Source organism: Biomphalaria glabrata, chromosome 7 (assembly GCF_947242115.1).
Source record: "Biomphalaria glabrata chromosome 7, xgBioGlab47.1, whole genome shotgun sequence".
Classification (NCBI taxonomy): Eukaryota; Metazoa; Mollusca; class Gastropoda; family Planorbidae; genus Biomphalaria; species Biomphalaria glabrata.
Genome location: NC_074717.1, coordinates 18,953,809 through 18,973,888, shown reverse-complemented (window position 1 = coordinate 18,973,888; position 20,080 = coordinate 18,953,809). Strand labels below are relative to the sequence as shown.

Genomic DNA, 20,080 nt, shown 5'->3' with positions numbered 1-20,080 from the left:
ACATACATTTAAACTCGAGGGCTCAAGCCCCCTCAAGCCAACGCACTAACCAACACGATATGCTTGGGAAAATAAAAGCTAAGTATTGTTTGTTTCAAACTAATAAACGACGCCCTAAAGGGGACTAATTCAGATTATACCACCACATCTGTCAAGTGCATGTAAGTACAGTTTCTTTCCCCTGTTTTATACCGTTCAAAATAATTAATTAAGAATAATAAATAAACTAAATGGTTACTTTTTCTTATTGATTCTTGTTTTGAGAAAAAAATTATGACAATTTTCAACTTGATCCGTGATTGAGTATGGGAGAAATAATTTGTAAAAGACGGACAGACAGACAGACTGATAGATAGACGGACAGACAGACAGAGTTGATATTAGCTTTGTACAAAAAGGCAATCTTTTCCTGAATAAATAAGGAGCTAGGTTTTTCTGGGGTTTTGTATTAAATTACTGAGAACCACTGGACAAAGAAACATTTGTTGTTTCAATAGATTCCATATTTCTTCATTACAAACATATCCGCCCACAGATATCTTTTTCTTCCGCATCACGTGTCTAGGCAGAATTCTTCAAAGCTTTGATCACTTTACATTTAGATTGGGAGTTTTTTCTCTAATGGCCGATAGCCACATGGCAGATATTGTAAAGATTAGAACTTCATAAGAAAACGTTATACGCAAAGACTGTATAGAGACTGTCATAGAGTTGACCCATTCACAACACTGACATCTTACGAAAATTGTATTTACTGTCATCAGGGCCGGTCCTACAGGTTGTGGGGCCCTATGCGAAATGGATTGCGCGAGGCCTTATTTGGGTTGTGATAGGATAATAATTGAAAATTAAGATTTTGTATTAGAAAAGAAATTCGTCTTTGCATTTTATTTATAGTTTACAAAGTACAAAATCACTGTCAAATTAACTTTACGAGCCATCTACAGTCGATTGTAGTTTTCCAACAAAAAGCCGATAAAAATTCAGATCTGTCTTTTAGATTTACTATTGACTAGCAAAATATCGCTTTTGTTGTTTTTTTCTAAGAAGTCGAGATAGATTTAGATGTATATTTGTATGCCAGTGACTACTGAAGTAAATTAAGCATTTGAACTTCTTGTTTTGGTTAAAATTCGGCTTATAATTACATTTTTATTAAATGAAAGCTGACAATGCCGTTTTTTTAAATCGCGATTAGGATTGGCGTTTTCCATATTGAATGACACCCCGAAATGACAACTTTGTCTGTTTTAAGATTTACATGAGTTTTCAGAAGATTTTAATAATTTCAGGAGATTTCCATGACTTTTAAATTTCTTATATTTTATAATTTTAGGAGAATTCCAGGAACCCTTTAATGATAAGTTAAAATGGTTTAATTTAATAATTTACACCTAGAATTCGCATCGCGCGGGGCCTATGAAAGTGCGGGGCCCACTGCGGCAGCATAGGTTGCAGTGGCCTAAGACCGGTCCTGACTGTCATAGAGTAAGTCCTGCTAAATACAAGGTTGTGTTTATTATGATTAACAAGTTTTAATGGTCTATCTGCATAGAACGTCAACAATGTCCAGACTCTTACCTGTAAACGTAAAGCAGTAAATGACGTTATTCCAATTCTTTGTGCATGTGTGTACGTGTTCAATGACACTTTGTGCATGTGTGTACGTGTTCAATGACACTTTGTGCATGTGTGTACGTGTTCAATGACACTTTGTGCATGTGTGTACGTGTTCAATGACACTTTGTGCATGTGTGTACGTGTTCAATGACACTTTGTGCATGTGTGTACGTGTTCAATGACACTTTGTGCATGTGTGTACGTGTTCAATGACACTTTGTGCATGTGTGTACGTGTTCAATGACACTTTGTGCATGTGTGTACGTGTTCAATGACACTTTGTGCATGTGTGTACGTGTTCAATGACACTTTGTGCATGTGTGTACGTGTTCAATGACACTTTGTGCATGTGTGTACGTGTTCAATGACACTTTGTGCATGTGTGTACGTGTTCAATGACACTTTGTGCATGTGTGTACGTGTTCAATGACACTTTGTGCATGTGTGTACGTGTTCAATGACACTTTGTGCATGTGTGTACGTGTTCAATGACACTTTGTGCATGTGTGTACGTGTTCAATGACACTTTGTGCATGTGTGTACGTGTTCAATGACACATATATTCTGATCTATATAGTAGTGCACATAGTTCACATTATTAAAATTTATTATGAGATATTTTTATGGTTACATTTTTTTATACTTTGTCTTGACTTTTGACTCCCTGTAGAGCATAGGGGCGCAACAATATTTCGCCATCAGACTTTCTTCTAAACAATGTCCATCAGTTGGGTCTATGTCCATACTGCCATCTGTGATTATTGGTCTACCAATCCTTTGTAATGTATATTAATAAATAGTATTCCTTTATTTTTTTTATATTCTCAGTTTAAATCAGAACAGTAATCTTTACTTAAAACTAGAGTTGTTCTTTCATACATTTTTACCACAAAAAGTGTTCCCTATAAATATCATCTTCAAACAGCTTTGCAACTCCCCCCCCCCCTACAAATATCATCATCAAACAGCTTGGCCAAACCTCCAAAAAATGTTTTTCCTAAAAATATCATCATCAAACAGCTTGGCCAAACCTCCAAAAAATGTTTTTCCTACAAATATCATCAAACAGCTTGGCCAAACCTCCAAAAAATGTTTTTCCTACAAATATTATCATCAAACAGCTTGGCCAAACCTCCAAACAATGTTTTCCCTACAAATATCATCATCAAACAGCTTGGCCAAACATCCAAACAATGTTTTCCCTACAAATATCATCATCAAACAGCTTGGCCAAACCTCCAAACAATGTTTTCCCTACAAATATCATCATCAAACAGCTTGGCCAAACCTCCAAACAATGTTTTCCCTACAAATATCATCATCAAACAGCTTGACGCCCAAACCTCCAAACAATGTTTTCCCTACAAATATCATCACCAAACAGCTTGGCCAAACCTCCAAACAATGTTTTCCCTACAAATATCATCATCAAACAGCTTGGCCAAACCTCCAAACAATGTTTTCCCTACAAATATCATCATCAAACAGCTTGGCCAAACCTCCAAACAATGTTTTCCCTACAAATATCATCAAACAGCTTGACGCCCAAACCTCCAAACAATGTTTTTCCTACAAATATCATCATCAAACAGCGTGGCCAAACCTCCATAAAATGTTTTTCCTACAAATATTATAATTAAACAGCTTGGCCAAACCTCCAAAAAATGTTTTTCCTACAAATATTATAATTAAACAGCTTGGCCAAACCTCCAAAAAATGTTTTTCCTACAAATATCATCATCAAACAGCTTGGCCAAACCTCCAAAAAATGTTTTTCCTACAAATATCATCATTTAACAGCTTGGCCAAACCTCCAAAAAATGTTTTTCCTACAAATATTATCATCAAACAGCTTGGCCTAACCTCCAAAAAATGTTTTCCCTACAAATATCATCATCAAACAGCTTGGCCAAACCTCCAAAAAATGTTTTTCCTACAAATATCATCATCAAACAGCTTGGCCAAACCTCCAAAAAATGTTTTTTCTACAAATATCATCATCAAACAGCTTGGCCAAACCTCCAAAAAATGTTTTTCCTACAAATATCATCATCAAACAGCTTGGCCAAACCTCCAAAAAATGTTTTTCCTACAAATATCATCATCAAACAGCTTGGCCAAACCTCCAAACAATGTTTTCCCTACAAATATCATCATCAAACAGCTTGGCCAAACCTCCAGACAATGTTTTCCCTACAAATATCATCATCAAACAGCTTGACGCCCAAACCTCCAAACAATGTTTTCCCTACAAATATCATCACCAAACAGCTTGGCCAAACCTCCAAACAATGTTTTCCCTACAAATATCATCATCAAACAGCTTGGCCAAACCTCCAAACAATGTTTTCCCTACAAATATCATCATCAAACAGCTTGGCCAAACCTCCAAACAATGTTTTCCCTACAAATATCATCAAACAGCTTGACGCCCAAACCTCCAAACAATGTTTTTCCTACAAATATCATCATCAAACAGCTTGGCCAAACCTCCATAAAATGTTTTTCCTACAAATATTATAATTAAACAGCTTGGCCAAACCTCCAAAAAATGTTTTTCCTACAAATATTATAATTAAACAGCTTGGCCAAACCTCCAAAAAATGTTTTTCCTACAAATTTCATCATCAAACAGCTTGGCCAAACCTCCAAAAAATGTTTTTCCTACAAATATCATCATCAAACAGCTTGGCCTAACCTCCAAAAAATGTTTTCCCTACAAATATCATCATCAAACAGCTTGGCCAAACCTCCAAAAAATGTTTTTCCTACAAATATCATCATCAAACAGCTTGGCCAAACCTCCAAAAAATGTTTTTCCTACAAATATCATCATCAAACAGCTTGGCCAAACCTCCAAAAAATGTTTTTCCTACAAATATCATCATCAAACAGCTTGGCCAAACCTCCAAAAAATGTTTTTCCTACAAATATCATCATCAAACAGCTTGGCCAAACCTCCAAAAAATGTTTTCCCTACAAATATCATCATTAAACAGCTTGGCCAAACCTCCAAAAAATGTTTTTCCTACAAATATCATCATCAAACAGCTTGGCCAAACCTCCAAACAATGTTTTCCTTACAAATATCATCATCAAACAGCTTGGCCAAACCTCCAAACAATGTTTTCCCTACAAATATCATCATCAAACAGCTTGGCCAAACCTCCAAACAATGTTTTCCCTACAAATATCATCATCAAACAGCTTGACGCCCAAACCTCCAAACAATGTTTTCCCTACAAATATCATCACCAAACAGCTTGGCCAAACCTCCAAACAATGTTTTCCCTACAAATATCATCATCAAACAGCTTGGCCAAACCTCCAAACAATGTTTTCCCTACAAATATCATCATCAAACAGCTTGGCCAAACCTCCAAACAATGTTTTTTCTACAAATATCATCAAACAGATTGACGCCCAAACCTCCAAACAATGTTTTCCCTACAAATATCATCATCAAACAGCTTGGCCAAACCTCCAAACAATGTTTTCCCTACAAATATCATCATCAAACAGCTTGGCCAAACCTCCAAACAATGTTTTCCCTACAAATATCATCATCAAACAGCTTGGCCAAACCTCCAAACAATGTTTTCCCTACAAATATCATCATCAAACAGCTTGACGCCCAAACCTCCAAACAATGTTTTCCCTACAAATATCATCATCAAACAGCTTGGCCAAACCTCCAAACAATGTTTTCCCTACAAATATCATCATCAAACAGCTTGGCCAAACCTCCAAACAATGTTTTTTCTACAAATATCATCAAACAGATTGACGCCCAAACCTCCAAACAATGTTTTCCCTACAAATATCATCATCAAACAGCTTGGCCAAACCTCCAAACAATGTTTTCCCTACAAATATCATCATCAAACAGCTTGGCCAAACCTCCAAACAATGTTTTCCCTACAAATATCATCATCAAACAGCTTGGCCAAACCTCCAAACAATGTTTTCCCTACAAATATCATCATCAAACAGCTTGACGCCCAAACCTCCAAACAATGTTTTCCCTACAAATATCATCATCAAACAGCTTGGCCAAACCTCCAAAAAATGTTTTTCCTACAAATATTATAATTAAACAGCTTGGCCAAACCTCCAAAAAATGTTTTTCCTACAAATATCATCATCAAACAGCTTGGCCAAACCTCCAAAAAATGTTTTTCCTACAAATATCATCATCAAACAGCTTGGCCTAACCTCCAAAAAATGTTTTCCCTACAAATATCATCATCAAACAGCTTGGCCAAACCTCCAAAAAATGTTTTTCCTACAAATATCATCATCAAACAGCTTGACGCCCAAACCTCCAAAAAATGTTTTTCCTACAAATATCATCATCAAACAGCTTGGCCAAACCTCCAAAAAATGTTTTTCCTACAAATATCATCATCAAACAGCTTGGCCAAACCTCCAAAAAATGTTTTCCCTACAAATTTCATCATCAAACAGCTTGACGCCCAAACCTCCAAACAATGTTTTCCCTACAAATATCATCATCAAACAGCTTGGCCAAACCTCCAAACAATGTTTTCCCTACAAATATCATCATCAAACAGCTTGGCCAAACCTCCAAACAATGTTTTCCCTACAAATATCATCAAACAGCTTGACGCCCAAACCTCCAAACAATGTTTTTCCTACAAATATCATCATCAAACAGCTTGGCCAAACCTCCATAAAATGTTTTTCCTACAAATATTATAATTAAACAGCTTGGCCAAACCTCCAAAAAATGTTTTTCCTACAAATATTATAATTAAACAGCTTGGCCAAACCTCCAAAAAATGTTTTTCCTACAAATATCATCATCAAACAGCTTGGCCAAACCTCCAAAAAATGTTTTTCCTACAAATATCATCATCAAACAGCTTGGCCTAACCTCCAAAAAATGTTTTCCCTACAAATATCATCATCAAACAGCTTGGCCAAACCTCCAAAAAATGTTTTTCCTACAAATATCATCATCAAACAGCTTGGCCAAACCTCCAAAAAATGTTTTTCCTACAAATATCATCATCAAACAGCTTGGCCAAACCTCCAAAAAATGTTTTTCCTACAAATATCATCATCAAACAGCTTGGCCAAACCTCCAAAAAATGTTTTTCCTACAAATATCATCATCAAACAGCTTGGCCAAACCTCCAAAAAATGTTTTCCCTACAAATATCATCATTAAACAGCTTGGCCAAACCTCCAAAAAATGTTTTTCCTACAAATATCATCATCAAACAGCTTGGCCAAACCTCCAAACAATGTTTTCCCTACAAATATCATCATCAAACAGCTTGGCCAAACCTCCAAACAATGTTTTCCCTACAAATATCATCATCAAACAGCTTGGCCAAACCTCCAAACAATGTTTTCCCTACAAATATCATCATCAAACAGCTTGACGCCCAAACCTCCAAAAAATGTTTTTCCTACAAATATCATCATCAAACAGCTTGGCCAAACCTCCAAAAAATGTTTTTCCTACAAATATCATCATCAAACAGCTTGGCCAAACCTCCAAAAAATGTTTTTCCTACAAATATCATCATCAAACAGCTTGGCCAAACCTCCAAAAAATGTTTTCCCTACAAATATCATCATTAAACAGCTTGGCCAAACCTCCAAAAAATGTTTTTCCTACAAATATCATCATCAAACAGCTTGGCCAAACCTCCAAACAATGTTTTCCCTACAAATATCATCATCAAACAGCTTGGCCAAACCTCCAAACAATGTTTTCCCTACAAATATCATCATCAAACAGCTTGGCCAAACCTCCAAACAATGTTTTCCCTACAAATATCATCATCAAACAGCTTGGCCAAACCTCCAAACAATGTTTTCCCTACAAATATCATCATCAAACAGCTTGGCCAAACCTCCAAACAATGTTTTTTCTACAAATATCATCAAACAGATTGACGCCCAAACCTCCAAACAATGTTTTCCCTACAAATATCATCATCAAACAGCTTGGCCAAACCTCCAAACAATGTTTTCCCTACAAATATCATCATCAAACAGCTTGGCCAAACCTCCAAACAATGTTTTCCCTACAAATATCATCATCAAACAGCTTGACGCCCAAACCTCCAAACAATGTTTTCCCTACAAATATCATCATCAAACAGCTTGGCCAAACCTCCAAACAATGTTTTCCCTACAAATATCATCATCAAACAGCTTGGCCAAACCTCCAAACAATGTTTTCCCTACAAATATCATCATCAAACAGCTTGACGCCCAAACCTCCAAACAATGTTTTCCCTACAAATATCATCATCAAACAGCTTGGCCAAACCTCCAAACAATGTTTTCCCTACAAATATCATCATCAAACAGCTTGGCGAAACCTCCAAACAATGTTTTCCCTACAAATATCATCATCAAACAGCTTGACGCCCAAACCTCCAAACAATGTTTTCCCTACAAATATCATCATCAAACAGCTTGGCCAAACCTCCAAACAATGTTTTCCCTACAAATATCATCATCAAACAGCTTGGCCAAACCTCCAAACAATGTTTTCCCTACAAATATCATCTTCAAACAGCTTGACGCCCAAACCTTTCTCCTCCCTCCAAATGTTGAACAGATTGCTGGAAGAACACTTCGCTAACAAGAGAAAGTTTTTTTTTTTTGTTTTTGTTTTGTTCTGAAACTCAAAACGACCCAGGGAAATCTTTTCGATCTTTCTACCTCAAGTCTAATGACGATGTCGGATGGAGGGCAGGCTATTTTATTAGGACGTGGCTGGGAAAATTTAGCAGAAGGGGGATGTCTGAAAAGATAAAGGCGTTGACATTTAAGACTTGGACAGATCAATAATCGGCTCAATAATTGGAAGGTGCTCACAATTACAACGAATGGAATGGGGGCCAGAAAGCTTTCATTCTGTTTAGACATTATTTTTAAAAAATGAGTTTTTATTTGAAAGAAATTTGAAGACAAAATATTTTTAGATTTTAGAGATGTAAACAAGCGTTGCAAATATTTTGCGTGGCAGGTTAAAGTAAAACATTTCTGTTGGTGCACGTAGATCTAACTAGCTGGCAAGAACAGTTTGGAAAGTTCATAAAAGTTAAGAAAATTATTGAAATCTACATATAAACAGATAGATAGATAAATATATAGATGGATAAATATATACATAGATATTAGATAGACAGTTAGATAGATAGATAGATAGATAGATAGATAGATAGATAGATAGATAGATAGATAGATAGATAGATAGATAGATAGATAGATAGATAGATAGATAGACAGATAGATAGATAGATAGATGATAGATAGATAGATAGATAGATAGATAGACAGATAGATAGATAGATAGATAGATAGATAGATAGATAGATAGATAGATAGATAGATAGATAGATAGACAGATAGATAGATAGATAGATAGATAGATAGATAGATAGATAGATAGATAGATAGACAGACAGATAGATAGATAATAGATAGATAGATAGATAGATAGATAGATAGATAGATAGATAGATAGATAGATAGACAGATAGATAGATAGATAGACAGATAGATAGATAGATAGATAGATAGATAGATAGATAGATAGATAGATAGATAGATAGATAGATAGACAGATAGATAGATGATAGATAGATGATAGATAGATAGATAGATAGATAGATAGATAGATAGACAGATAGATAGATGATAGATAGATGATAGATAGATAGATAGATAGATAGATAGATAGATAGATAGACAGATAGATAGATAGATAGATAGATAGATAGATAGATAGATAGATAGATAGATAGATAGATAGATAGATAGATAGATAGACAGACAGATAGATAGATGATAGATAGATAGATAGATAGATAGATAGATAGATAGATAGATAGATAGATAGATAGATAGATAGATAGATAGATAGATAGATAGATAGATAGACAAGCAAGCAAGCAGACCGACCGACTGACTGACCTACTTACTAACTAAATGACTGACAGATACACACACAGACAGACACATAGACAGACATATAGATGCATGAATGGGTGGATGGAGAAAAAGTTACTTCTTCCAAATCCTTGATTAATGGATTTAAAGTCTCGTCTCAACTCTTTCAAATGTCACGTCGACTGGCATGTCGGATGACACGCTTCTAAATCTAGTTAGTGACTCCCTACATTTACAAATCTAATTAGTTCTAGAAAGTTCTATGCCTTGAAATTAGGTTTTCAATTCCAGAACTTCACACTTCCTCGTCAAATATCTATGACAGAAGAAACAAGAGAAATGTGTTTTTACACGTGTGTGTGTGTGGGTTAGCTTTGTTCGTAGGTTCAAGGAATAGTTAGAAGTTTGTCAGACATTTGCCTTTGCTCAAGAATGTTCAGTTATACAGAGATGCCATGGCGTCTCACCATCTCTCTTGCTCTCTCTTTCACACATACACTCTCTCACCCTCTCTCTCTTCCCCCTCTCTCTCTCCTTCTATCTCTGTCTGTCCCTCTTTCTGTCTCTGTCTCTCTCTCCATCTTTCTGTCTCTGTCGCTTTCTCTGGGTTCAACCCCAACCCCATAAAATCCCCCGGGGAGGTGAGCTGAAATTGTGTGACTTTTGTTTTACTTAATTTTATTTTTTTTATTAGAGGCGACATTTTAATTTCAGAATGAATGTTACATCAGAACTCAAGCGTTGCCAAGGGAGTTTGAGGCTACAAATGTAATAAAAAGTCAAAGCAAACTACAGTCACCAAATTCCATGAGCGTAGCCAAGGAAGTTTTGAGTTTAAACGTCCTCCAGAGAGTTTCAATTTCAAACCATCCGATAGAAGGTTTTGAGGTTAAAACCCCACTTTTCATTAAAAGAAAACAAAAAAAGTAAAGCAAAGTACAGTCACCAAATGGGGGTTTGAGTTTAATATTCATTTAAAAAAGAAAACAAAAACTAGTGCCTCTAAATTCCATAAATATAGCAAAGGGGGGGGGGGGGGTTAAAGTTCAAACCCCTTCTAATAAAAAGAAAAGCCAAGTTACAGTCATTAAAGAGTATCTGAAAAGCGATATGAGTTTTACCCCCCCCCCTCCCAACTGGATGATAACTAGTCACTAATTTCCATAGCCGTAGCCGGGGGATGAGGTAGGTGTAAAAAAAAAAAAAAGCTGTCAACTCAAATATATCTTTGTATTCATTCATGTACAATTCATTAGATCGACTGCTATCGTTAATTTATGACTATATACATTTATATATATCATATAACAGTGAGGCAACATTTTATCAATACACCAAATCAATACTGAATTTATATCTTGAACTAAATCTAGTATTCTAGTCAAAGTTAGTTTTTTAATGTTTCCAAATCTTAATCTGTATCACAAAATAGTATTTTTTTTTGTTCGGGGTCATCTGTTTCTTTGGCCAACGGTTAACTATCAGGGCGTCATATGGCCAGCACAACGACCTACCGCCTTTACTTTCCCAACTAAAGTCAGGTACCCCTTGCTTTGTGTGGAAATAGATGACCTTTACATCATCTGTCACATAGATCTCAAGTTCTGAAAGGGAATTTTTTTATATTCTGAGTGGATTTCTATATGGGCGTAACCAGAATTGTTTTGCCAGGGTGATTTTTATCATTATTAGTTATTGAGAGCTTCATAAAGGGGGAGGAGTCATTTTTAGCGGCCCCCGAAAGGGGAAAAGATGCTATTAGTTTTGTGTAAAATGTCTGTCCGTCCGTCTCGTTTAGATCTCGTAAACTAGAAAAGATATTGAAAATCGGACATCACAATATTTTAGACCAGTGATGCCCAAAGTACGGCCCGTTTTTTTTTTTTTTAAAATTATATCAATTATAAGACATCAGTTAGGCCAGGGGAGGCGCGGTGGCTGAGCGGTAAAGCGCTTGGCTTTCGAACCGGGGGTCCCGGGTTCGAATCCTGGTGAAGACTTTGGAATCTTTGGGCGCCTCTGAGTCCACTCAGCTCTAATGGGTACCTGCCATTAGTTGGGAAAAGTAGGCCACAAAAACAGATGAACTTTACATCATCTACCCTATAGACCACAAGGTCTTAAACTAGTTAGGCCAGGTTCACATCTAACTTTACATTCTTTCACCTATCCTTTGATCTGCTGGACCGTTGGGGAGCGAAACAAGATCTGTTAACCTTCTTTCTCCATTCTTATCTTATATAATATAGATGTTACGTCCTACGCGTCATGCATTTAGTCATGCATATTTACCAGTGACTTAAATTCTGCCAAGTCACTGGTTTTCCTGGCTAGCTCAAGCAACCCATTCCATGCTCTGATAGCACTAGAGAAGAAGGAGTATTTGTACAAATCTGTCATAGCATATGGGACGAGGAATGTGCCTTTATCTTTGTCTTTCAGAGTATTTTACTAAATTTTGTTTTTGTATTTGAAGATTATGGTTCAGTATTTTATGTATAATTTCTACTTTACTTTTGAGTCTTCTGTCCTGAAGGCTTTCTAAATTTAGTGATTTTAATAAAGGTGTTACTCTAGTCAAATGTGAATATTCGTTTGTTATGAACTCACTGCTCTATTTTGTGTCTGTTCCAGTTTCTTAATGTTTTCTTGAGTTGAGGGGTCCCAAACGGAGGATGCATATTCTATTATTGGCCTAACCAAGGTTAAATAACATTTTAGTTTTATTTTCTTATTTGATTTATAGAAATTTCTTTTAATAAACAATAATGCTTTGTTTGATTTTTTTTATAGTTTCATCAATATGTGGATTCCATGACAGTTTTTCATTTATTATAACACCTAGGTATTTTGCGTTTTTAGTCTGTGTTACTGGTTTGCCATGAATAAGCAAAGTGGAATTTATTTGTTTTAGTTTTTTTGTTACTCTTAACAACTGACATTTTTCAGGGTAGAAAGACATGCTCCAATTTGATTCCCATTTCTGTAATTCATCTAATTCTCTTTGTAAAATATGTGTCCTGTGTTGTTTTTATTGTTCTATATATTATGCAATCGTCTGCAAATAATCTGACTTTTGTTCCTGAGGTAATGCAATTTGGTAAATCATTTATGTAAATTAAAAATAGTAGTGGACCCAAGACTGTTCCTTGAGGTACACCTGAGTTCACTGTTATCGGTGTTGATTTAGAGCCATTTATTATTACAGTTTGTTCTCTCCCTATCAGAAAATCTTTAATCCACTGATGCAGTGGACCATTAATGCCGAAATATTTTAATTTTTTAAGCAAACTATGGTGGTGAATTTTGTCAAAAGCCTTAGAAAAATCTAGTAAGATAGCATCTATTTGTTCACTATTATCTAAACCTTTTAAAAAATCATCAATTAGTCCTATTAGTTGTGTTTCACATGATCTATATTTCCTAAAGCCATGGTATGGTGTGAGGACATTATGTTTGTCTAAGTGGTTTATGATGTTGCTACATATTATGTGTTCTAGGATTTTACATGTGATGCTGGTAAGTGATACTGGTCTGTAGTTTCCTGGGTCAGATTTTTCTCCTTTTTTAAATAGGGGGGTGACATTAGCTTCTTTCCAGTCCTTTGGTACTCTGCCCTGGTTAAGTGAAGCCTGAAAGAGTATTTTCAACACTGGGGCTAGCTCATTGCTTAGTTCTTTGAGTAATCTGGCTGGAATACCATCAGGTCCAGACGCTTTATTTGGTTTGGTGTTGGCTAATAGTTTTTGAATTCCATTTTCTTGTACTACTATATCTTCTATGTTGTCTACTTGGTTCAAATTCAGTAATATGTCTTTGTCTCCTGGGGCTGAGAATGCTGATGCAAAGTGTTTGTTTAGGATGTTTGCTTTAGTTTCATTATCATTATGTTTTATGTTATGCTCATCTTTTAATGGCGCTATGCCTGTTGTTTCCATTTTCTTAGACTTAATGTATGACCATAGGTTTTTGTTGTTATCTTTAGATATTACATTGTTTATGTATTCACTCTGCAGCTGTCTGCTTACTTTTTGGGTTAAGTGTTTAATTTTTATATACTTTTTGCATTAGTTTCTTTAAATTTTCTATATAGGTTTTTCTTCTGTTTACAAAGCTTCTTTAGTCTATTATTAAACCAGCATTTATTTATTTTGTTTGATGTGTATTTAGTTGGTATATGATTTTCTATAATGCTTTTAAGATGGTTTTTAATGAAATTTCAGAGGTCATCGACTGGTTCGTTAATGTCTTTTTCTAATAAGAATGTTTGTTGAAAGTTTAATGCAGCTTGGTGTAGTTGTGTTTGGTTACATTTATTCCAGAGTAAGATTTTTCTTTTGGGTTTTGTATTGGCTACTGCTTATATCTGACTGTGTATTTTTATGATCTCATGGTCTGATAGACCAGGGATAATATCATAATCAACTACTAATCCAGGTCTGTTGGTTAAGAAGAGATCTAATGTGTTGTTTAATCTAGTTGACATTTTAATGATTTGATCTAAACTTAGGTTGTGTAAAGTTTCTATGAAAAGCTCATTTATGTCCTTAAGGTTTTGGTGTTTATCTATGGCTAGTGTTTTCCAATTTATATCAGGTAGGTTGAAATCACCCATAATCCAAAAAACTGCATTTTTATTTGTCTCTTTAAGTGTAGTAATCTGATTACATAGTTCCTGCATGTATTCTAAACTAGAATTTGGAGGTCTGTAAATGCTGCCTATTATTAGGGATGTTGAGGTGGTATTAATTTTACAAAATGTTGATTCTATATTTTTTGAGTTAGGTAAGGTAATTTCTTTTGCTATAAGAGTGTTTTTTATTGCTAAAAGAACTCCTCCATGATTATCAGCCCTATCTTTTCTAAAAATTTCATAATTACTATTGAAAATTTCTGCATTATAAATTTCAGGATGTAGCCAAGTTTCTGTTCCTGCAATTATGTCTGGTTTCTCACATTCTAATAAAATTTCTAAGTCTGCTGTTTTGTTCCTAATGCTTTGAAAATTTATTACTAAGGTTTTAATGTATTTTGGTATTACTTCTTTAGTAGGCTTGTTTAGTGAGGCTGTTGTATTAATTTTAGTAGATTTAGGTTTAACAGGAGTGGATCTGGCTAGTGGTCGGTGAGTTTGGTTTGGGATGGTGTTTAGGATGTTGTATGGGTTAGAAGTGTCTGCTTCAAAGGAATCAAACAGTCCTGATGTAAACTGAGGTAACCCACACGGTACACGGTGCCATGATGCGTCTTTGTTGCCTAAGACATAATACACAGGTGTATTCATATGGAGACATGATGCATGGTACCATTCATCGCAGGTGTCACATTGAATGGCTTTCTGTTTCATGGTGCATACTTTTTTGCAGATGTTTCATCTATCTTTAGATCTAGGCCCTCGATTTGACTCTACATCTCCTGCTATTAATATTAACAGTGATAGGTATTTATTTCTGCTGTGTCTGATTGAGAACTTCCATTTGTGATGGGTAATCTTCTGTAATGTTATGGATGTGTATGTTAGGTTATTTTTGAAGTTGCATTGATCTAAAGTGTGATGATTGATTATGACTATTGTTTCCTTTTTAAGTTTAGTGTTGACTCTCATTTGTCTTTGATATAATTTCATTCGGATGTTCTTTCTGAAAATATTATAGCCTGCCTGGGTGGACCACTTCGGGGGCCGATTTTGAGTTTGTGTTTCCACACAAACTGTCTTTTGTAACCTTGTTTAAAATAATTTTGTGTTAGGTTTTTCTCAATTTTTTTTCTTTACTTTTTTTCCAATGATTGGTCGATTAGTTTTATACAGCCGATAAAATACCCATGACATTCATTATCTATTTGTACAACTTTTTTACTACTAATAAGAATGAACATTTAATGGCGCAGTTTCTAGAGTGTTTTTTTTTAAACTATGAGCTTATCATTGAGTGAGTCACTTCTTATCTACAGAAATGCAAAGATAGCTCATGTACATCCAACATGAGTCAAAGAGAACTAACAAATCTAAAACTTATTTAAGAGGTATTCATTGAAATACCCAGAAAATAAAGCTTATAGATCATGCGTTAATTTCAATAAAAAAAAAACGGAAAGAACAAAGGACTCGATCTCCCAAAGCTGAGGAATGGTAAAGATTGAGACTGATTCGACCACATACTAGCATCAAAAGAATTGGTATGAAGACAAATCGTATAGAATTTTTTGTTCTAAGTAAAAAACAAAACAAATTCCAAATTGAAACAATGTTCTTTAAAAAAAGAGATTTTTAAAACATATATCTGGTGACATTCAGCTAGAGAAATAAAAACAAACAAACAAAAAATCAGATAATAAGCTGATTAGGAATTCTCTGCACCTTCTTTTTATCTTGAGGACATAATTTTTTTTATTCCATAATTAAATTTTAAAAGCTAGCCAAATTTCTTTGTGACCACGAGGTCAGCCCCTGAGGTCATTTTGACAGCTGTTATTTCCAGTAGTTTTTAATTAGTTATTTCTATATTTGTTGTCTTTTTTATGATATTCTAATGAGACCAGGAAATACATTTGGTGCTATGTGTGCATTGTTTTGTTTGCTAACATTTCCTATCCTTCTTTTTGTTTCCTTTTCTTTTTCTTTCATCTTTTTATTTTTGGTCTCTTTCCCTTTCCCCATCTACCCTCTCTGTTTCTCTCTCTCTCTCTCTCCTTCTTTACACTTAGAAGTAACTCTGTTATAAAGCATTTCCTCTTAAATGAAAAGATGATGTAAATAAAATCAAACGTAACGTATGAAACAATACAACACACATTAACACTATAAACGACTATCATATTATTATGTAGACAGTTTATCCATTAAGTTCACCAGAGCATTTCAGAAGGTTCATACCAACCACTATATATCTACCAAACTGTCCATATATTTTCTTTCAATGACAATGTTTGTTTCTTTTTTACTTGACAGGAGACAAAAGATGACAGTTCTCAAGTTGTAAAACAAATGTAGTATTCTGGTAATTATCACTTGGAATGACATTTCGATCACATCTCCAACGTCTGGGCACTTCACGATTACCTTCGTACCCAGTAGAGCTTAATAATGAATGACTGAGTGTCAAGCAGGTGTCATCACTTTAATAATCAAACCATTTTGGGACCATATCTTTTCAATGAATATTCAACTAAAAAACACTACGCATCTTCATCATTCATTTCACTTTGTAATAATCTTGAAAACAATGTGCAGCCAGACTTGTTTTGATTAGCTCATGACTCAACTAATTAGTCATGGACGCCACATTACAGTTGACATGGTTTTCAATTATTCGGCCCAATGGATTAGCGCTCCAATAACCAACACGATGACCAACACGATGACCAACACGATGACCAACGTCAGCACTCATCATTCTCTGCCCACGTCATTATCCAGGACGTGCGAGGACGCAGACAAGTGGGAGAGTCCCGGTTACTACGTCACACTTGGCATCGCCATCTTTATCGTGGCCATCATCGTCACCACCGTTGTCACCAACTTCATCGTTGTTGTCGTCTTCGTCACCAGGGAGAATCGGAAGAGAAGTAAGAACATCTACCTGGCCAACCTGTCTCTCATCGACCTGATCATAGGTGTAGGCATCATGCCCATGTCTATGCTGGGGATCCTGAACCGGAACTGGAACCTTCCGAATACTGCCTGCAGGGTTCACCTTGTCACTTTGCATTCGTTGGTTTTCGCCTCACTGCTAGCCGTGCTTCTTGTCAGCGTGGACAGGTGGTACTCCATTTGTTACCCCTTCACCTACAGGGTCAAACCTACTGGACGCATCGCCCTATACGCGGTTTTCTCTTCTTGGATATTTTCGTTTTTAATTCACATACCTTTGGTAGGCGTCTGGGACTTAATGTTGGATATAAAGTGGACGGAAATGGACATGGGTTTGTGTCAGGCATCCAGAAACCAGCATCTAGCTATTGTATTTCCTCTCACACTTATCAAATACATATTTCCTCACGTGACCATGCTTCTCTTAAAATGCAGCCTATATAAGAAAATCAAACAACGCAAGAATGTGAACGTTAGGAGATCCATAAGTAGCGTCGACACCGCAGCTTTCTGTCTCATAAGAGCGTCAATGTCAGAAACGGCGATGAACGCTCTTGCCGAGGCTGCAGATAACATCGTCTCAGCTCCTAGAGTAAGGATCATGTGCCCGCCTCCCATCGAGCGGAGAAATACCATGGATCTTTTCCCACCTCTCAGGCCTGGATCTCAAAGACCAGGACCTAGCCGAAGTTGGTCAGGGTCGCCGGACCAAAGACTCAGTTTTCCAGGGCCACCGGCTTTGGTCAGAAGGATGTCTCTGCAGGATTGCCTGCTTTCTCAAAACAAAAGAAACAGCCGAAGTAGGTACTGGCCTAACGGTTTTGGCAACGAGAATCATGTCGACAACAGGAGAGCGACCATTGGCGATCTGGCTAAAAACTTATTGGATAAACAAGATTCAAAAGCAGCTTGGTTCCTTTCTCTTCTCCTGACAACATCAATGACATGTTGGACTCCCTGGACAATCTTTAGTCTGTGTTATCAGTTCCTGGTCTTACCAGTATGGATGAACCACGTAGCGTTGTGGATACTTCTGGCCAATTCTACCGCCAACCCCTTTCTATATGGCCTGTTGAACAAAGATTTCCGCAAGGTCGTGGCCTCCTGGCTTCTGCTTAGAGGCAGCAAGAAGAAAAGGCTAAAAACAGCACTGCGCATGCTCAGCTGGCAAATGGCATGGGGCACAATGGACCTTGGCGATGGGAGCAGAACTCCAGAGGCACGTTCTAGTCTGACTCCTTGTAAAGAAGGAGAAGAGAACTAGAGCCAGTTGCTGTGTTCATGTCTACTTGATGGTTTCCCTTGTATCTCTAGTGTAAATATCTATGTTATTTATTGATACATTCGTTATATTCAAACCATTCAATCCATTTTTATTGATAGCGATTATCATAAAGGATTTCAAAAATCATTTTTTATAAGAGAACAAAATGTTATATTTCTAAACCTTTAACTGTGATATTTCAGACTTGTACACAGCATTAAGTCATATTGTTCTATATTACACTTTGTATGTTTTAATACTCACGTGTCGCTTCTATAAAAAGCCTAGCGGAAGTTCAAAATTGTCTGCTTCTCAAACCACTTTTCTTCCTTTGTCCATGTCTAACTCTTATTCTGTTTTTTTTTTGGCCTTTGTTCTGGCCGGTCCTATGGTGATCTTAAGACTACTTTCTTTGGATAAACACTTTTTGTGATTTGTTAATCTTAGATGCTTTTTTGTTTTGTCAACTCCAGACAGCTTTCTTCTAAACCTTTTCCCTCTCAGACAATGTAGGCTACATGTGTGAAATCTTCTTCGACTCTGTTAAGGTCGTGAGAGTGAGCCATTGCTTTTCTTTCCATTTTAAACGTTTTTCTTTTTGTACAACACAATTATATTGTCTCTAGCTCTATCTTAGAAAAATACCTTTCAAAGCATTGGTCAAGACTAAACTAAGTCACAGGTACATTTCAAAGCATTGGTCAAGACTAAACTAAGTCACAGGTACATTTTAAAGCATTTCAAAGCATTGGTCAAGACTAAACTAAGTCACAGGTACATTTCAAAGCATTGATCAAGACTAAACTAAGTCACAGGTACATTTCAAAGCATTGATCAAGACTAAACTAAGTCACAGGTACATTTCAAAGCATTGGTCAATACTAAACTAAGTCACAGGTACATTTCAAAGCATTGATCAAGACTAAACTAAGTCACAGGTACATTTTAAAGCATTTCAAAGCATTGGTCAATACTAAACTAAGTCACAGATACATTTCAAATCATTGGTCAAGACTAAACTAAGTCACAGATACATTTCAAAGCATTGGTCAAGACTAAACTAAGTCACAGATACATTTCAAAGCATCGATCAAGACTAAACTAAAGCATTGGTCAAGACTAAACTAAGTCACACATACATTTCAAAGCATCGATCAAGACTAAGCTAAGTCGAAGATACTTTTCTCGAACCGTCCAATTCATTCCATGCGTGATTTCTTGTTCTCCAAAGTATTAGCAACATTAACTGCCGTATCTACACGTATCTACACGTATCTACACGTATCTACACGTATCTACACGTATCTACACGTATCTACATGTATCTACACGTATCTACACGTATCTACACGTATCTACACGTATCTACACGTATCTACACGTATCTACACGTATCTACACGTATCTACACGTATCTACACGTATCTACATGTATCTACACGTATCTACACGTATCTACACGTATCTACATGTATGCTCATACACTCCCGCAATGTTCAATGCGTATATATCTATTTGGTCGAATAGTGAGAAGAATAGCATTGAAAGACTATTTTAATGTGATCAAAACTTCTTTGAAAAAATCTTTATTAATGCCTTCCGTATTGTTCTAGATCTAGATTAACATCTTTGGCATTACTGAACATTTTATTCAAAGTGAAATC

General features: G+C 36.0%; 1 protein-coding gene across 5 annotated transcripts in view; it reads left to right on the top strand.

Moving 5' to 3' along the window:
• LOC106070826 (muscarinic acetylcholine receptor M5-like) overlaps positions 1 to 19,685 on the top strand; it is a 100,416-nt gene extending 80,731 nt beyond the window's left edge. For all 5 annotated transcript variants that reach the window (XM_056036231.1, XM_056036229.1, XM_056036230.1 and 2 more), the window contains one exon: positions 16,511 to 19,685. In XM_056036231.1, the coding sequence (XP_055892206.1) occupies positions 16,815 to 18,416 (1,602 nt within the window). In that variant the 5' untranslated portion in view covers positions 16,511 to 16,814 and the 3' untranslated portion in view covers positions 18,417 to 19,685. The remainder of the gene's footprint in view (positions 1 to 16,510) is intronic.
• The last annotated feature ends 395 nt before the right edge of the window (positions 19,686 to 20,080 follow it).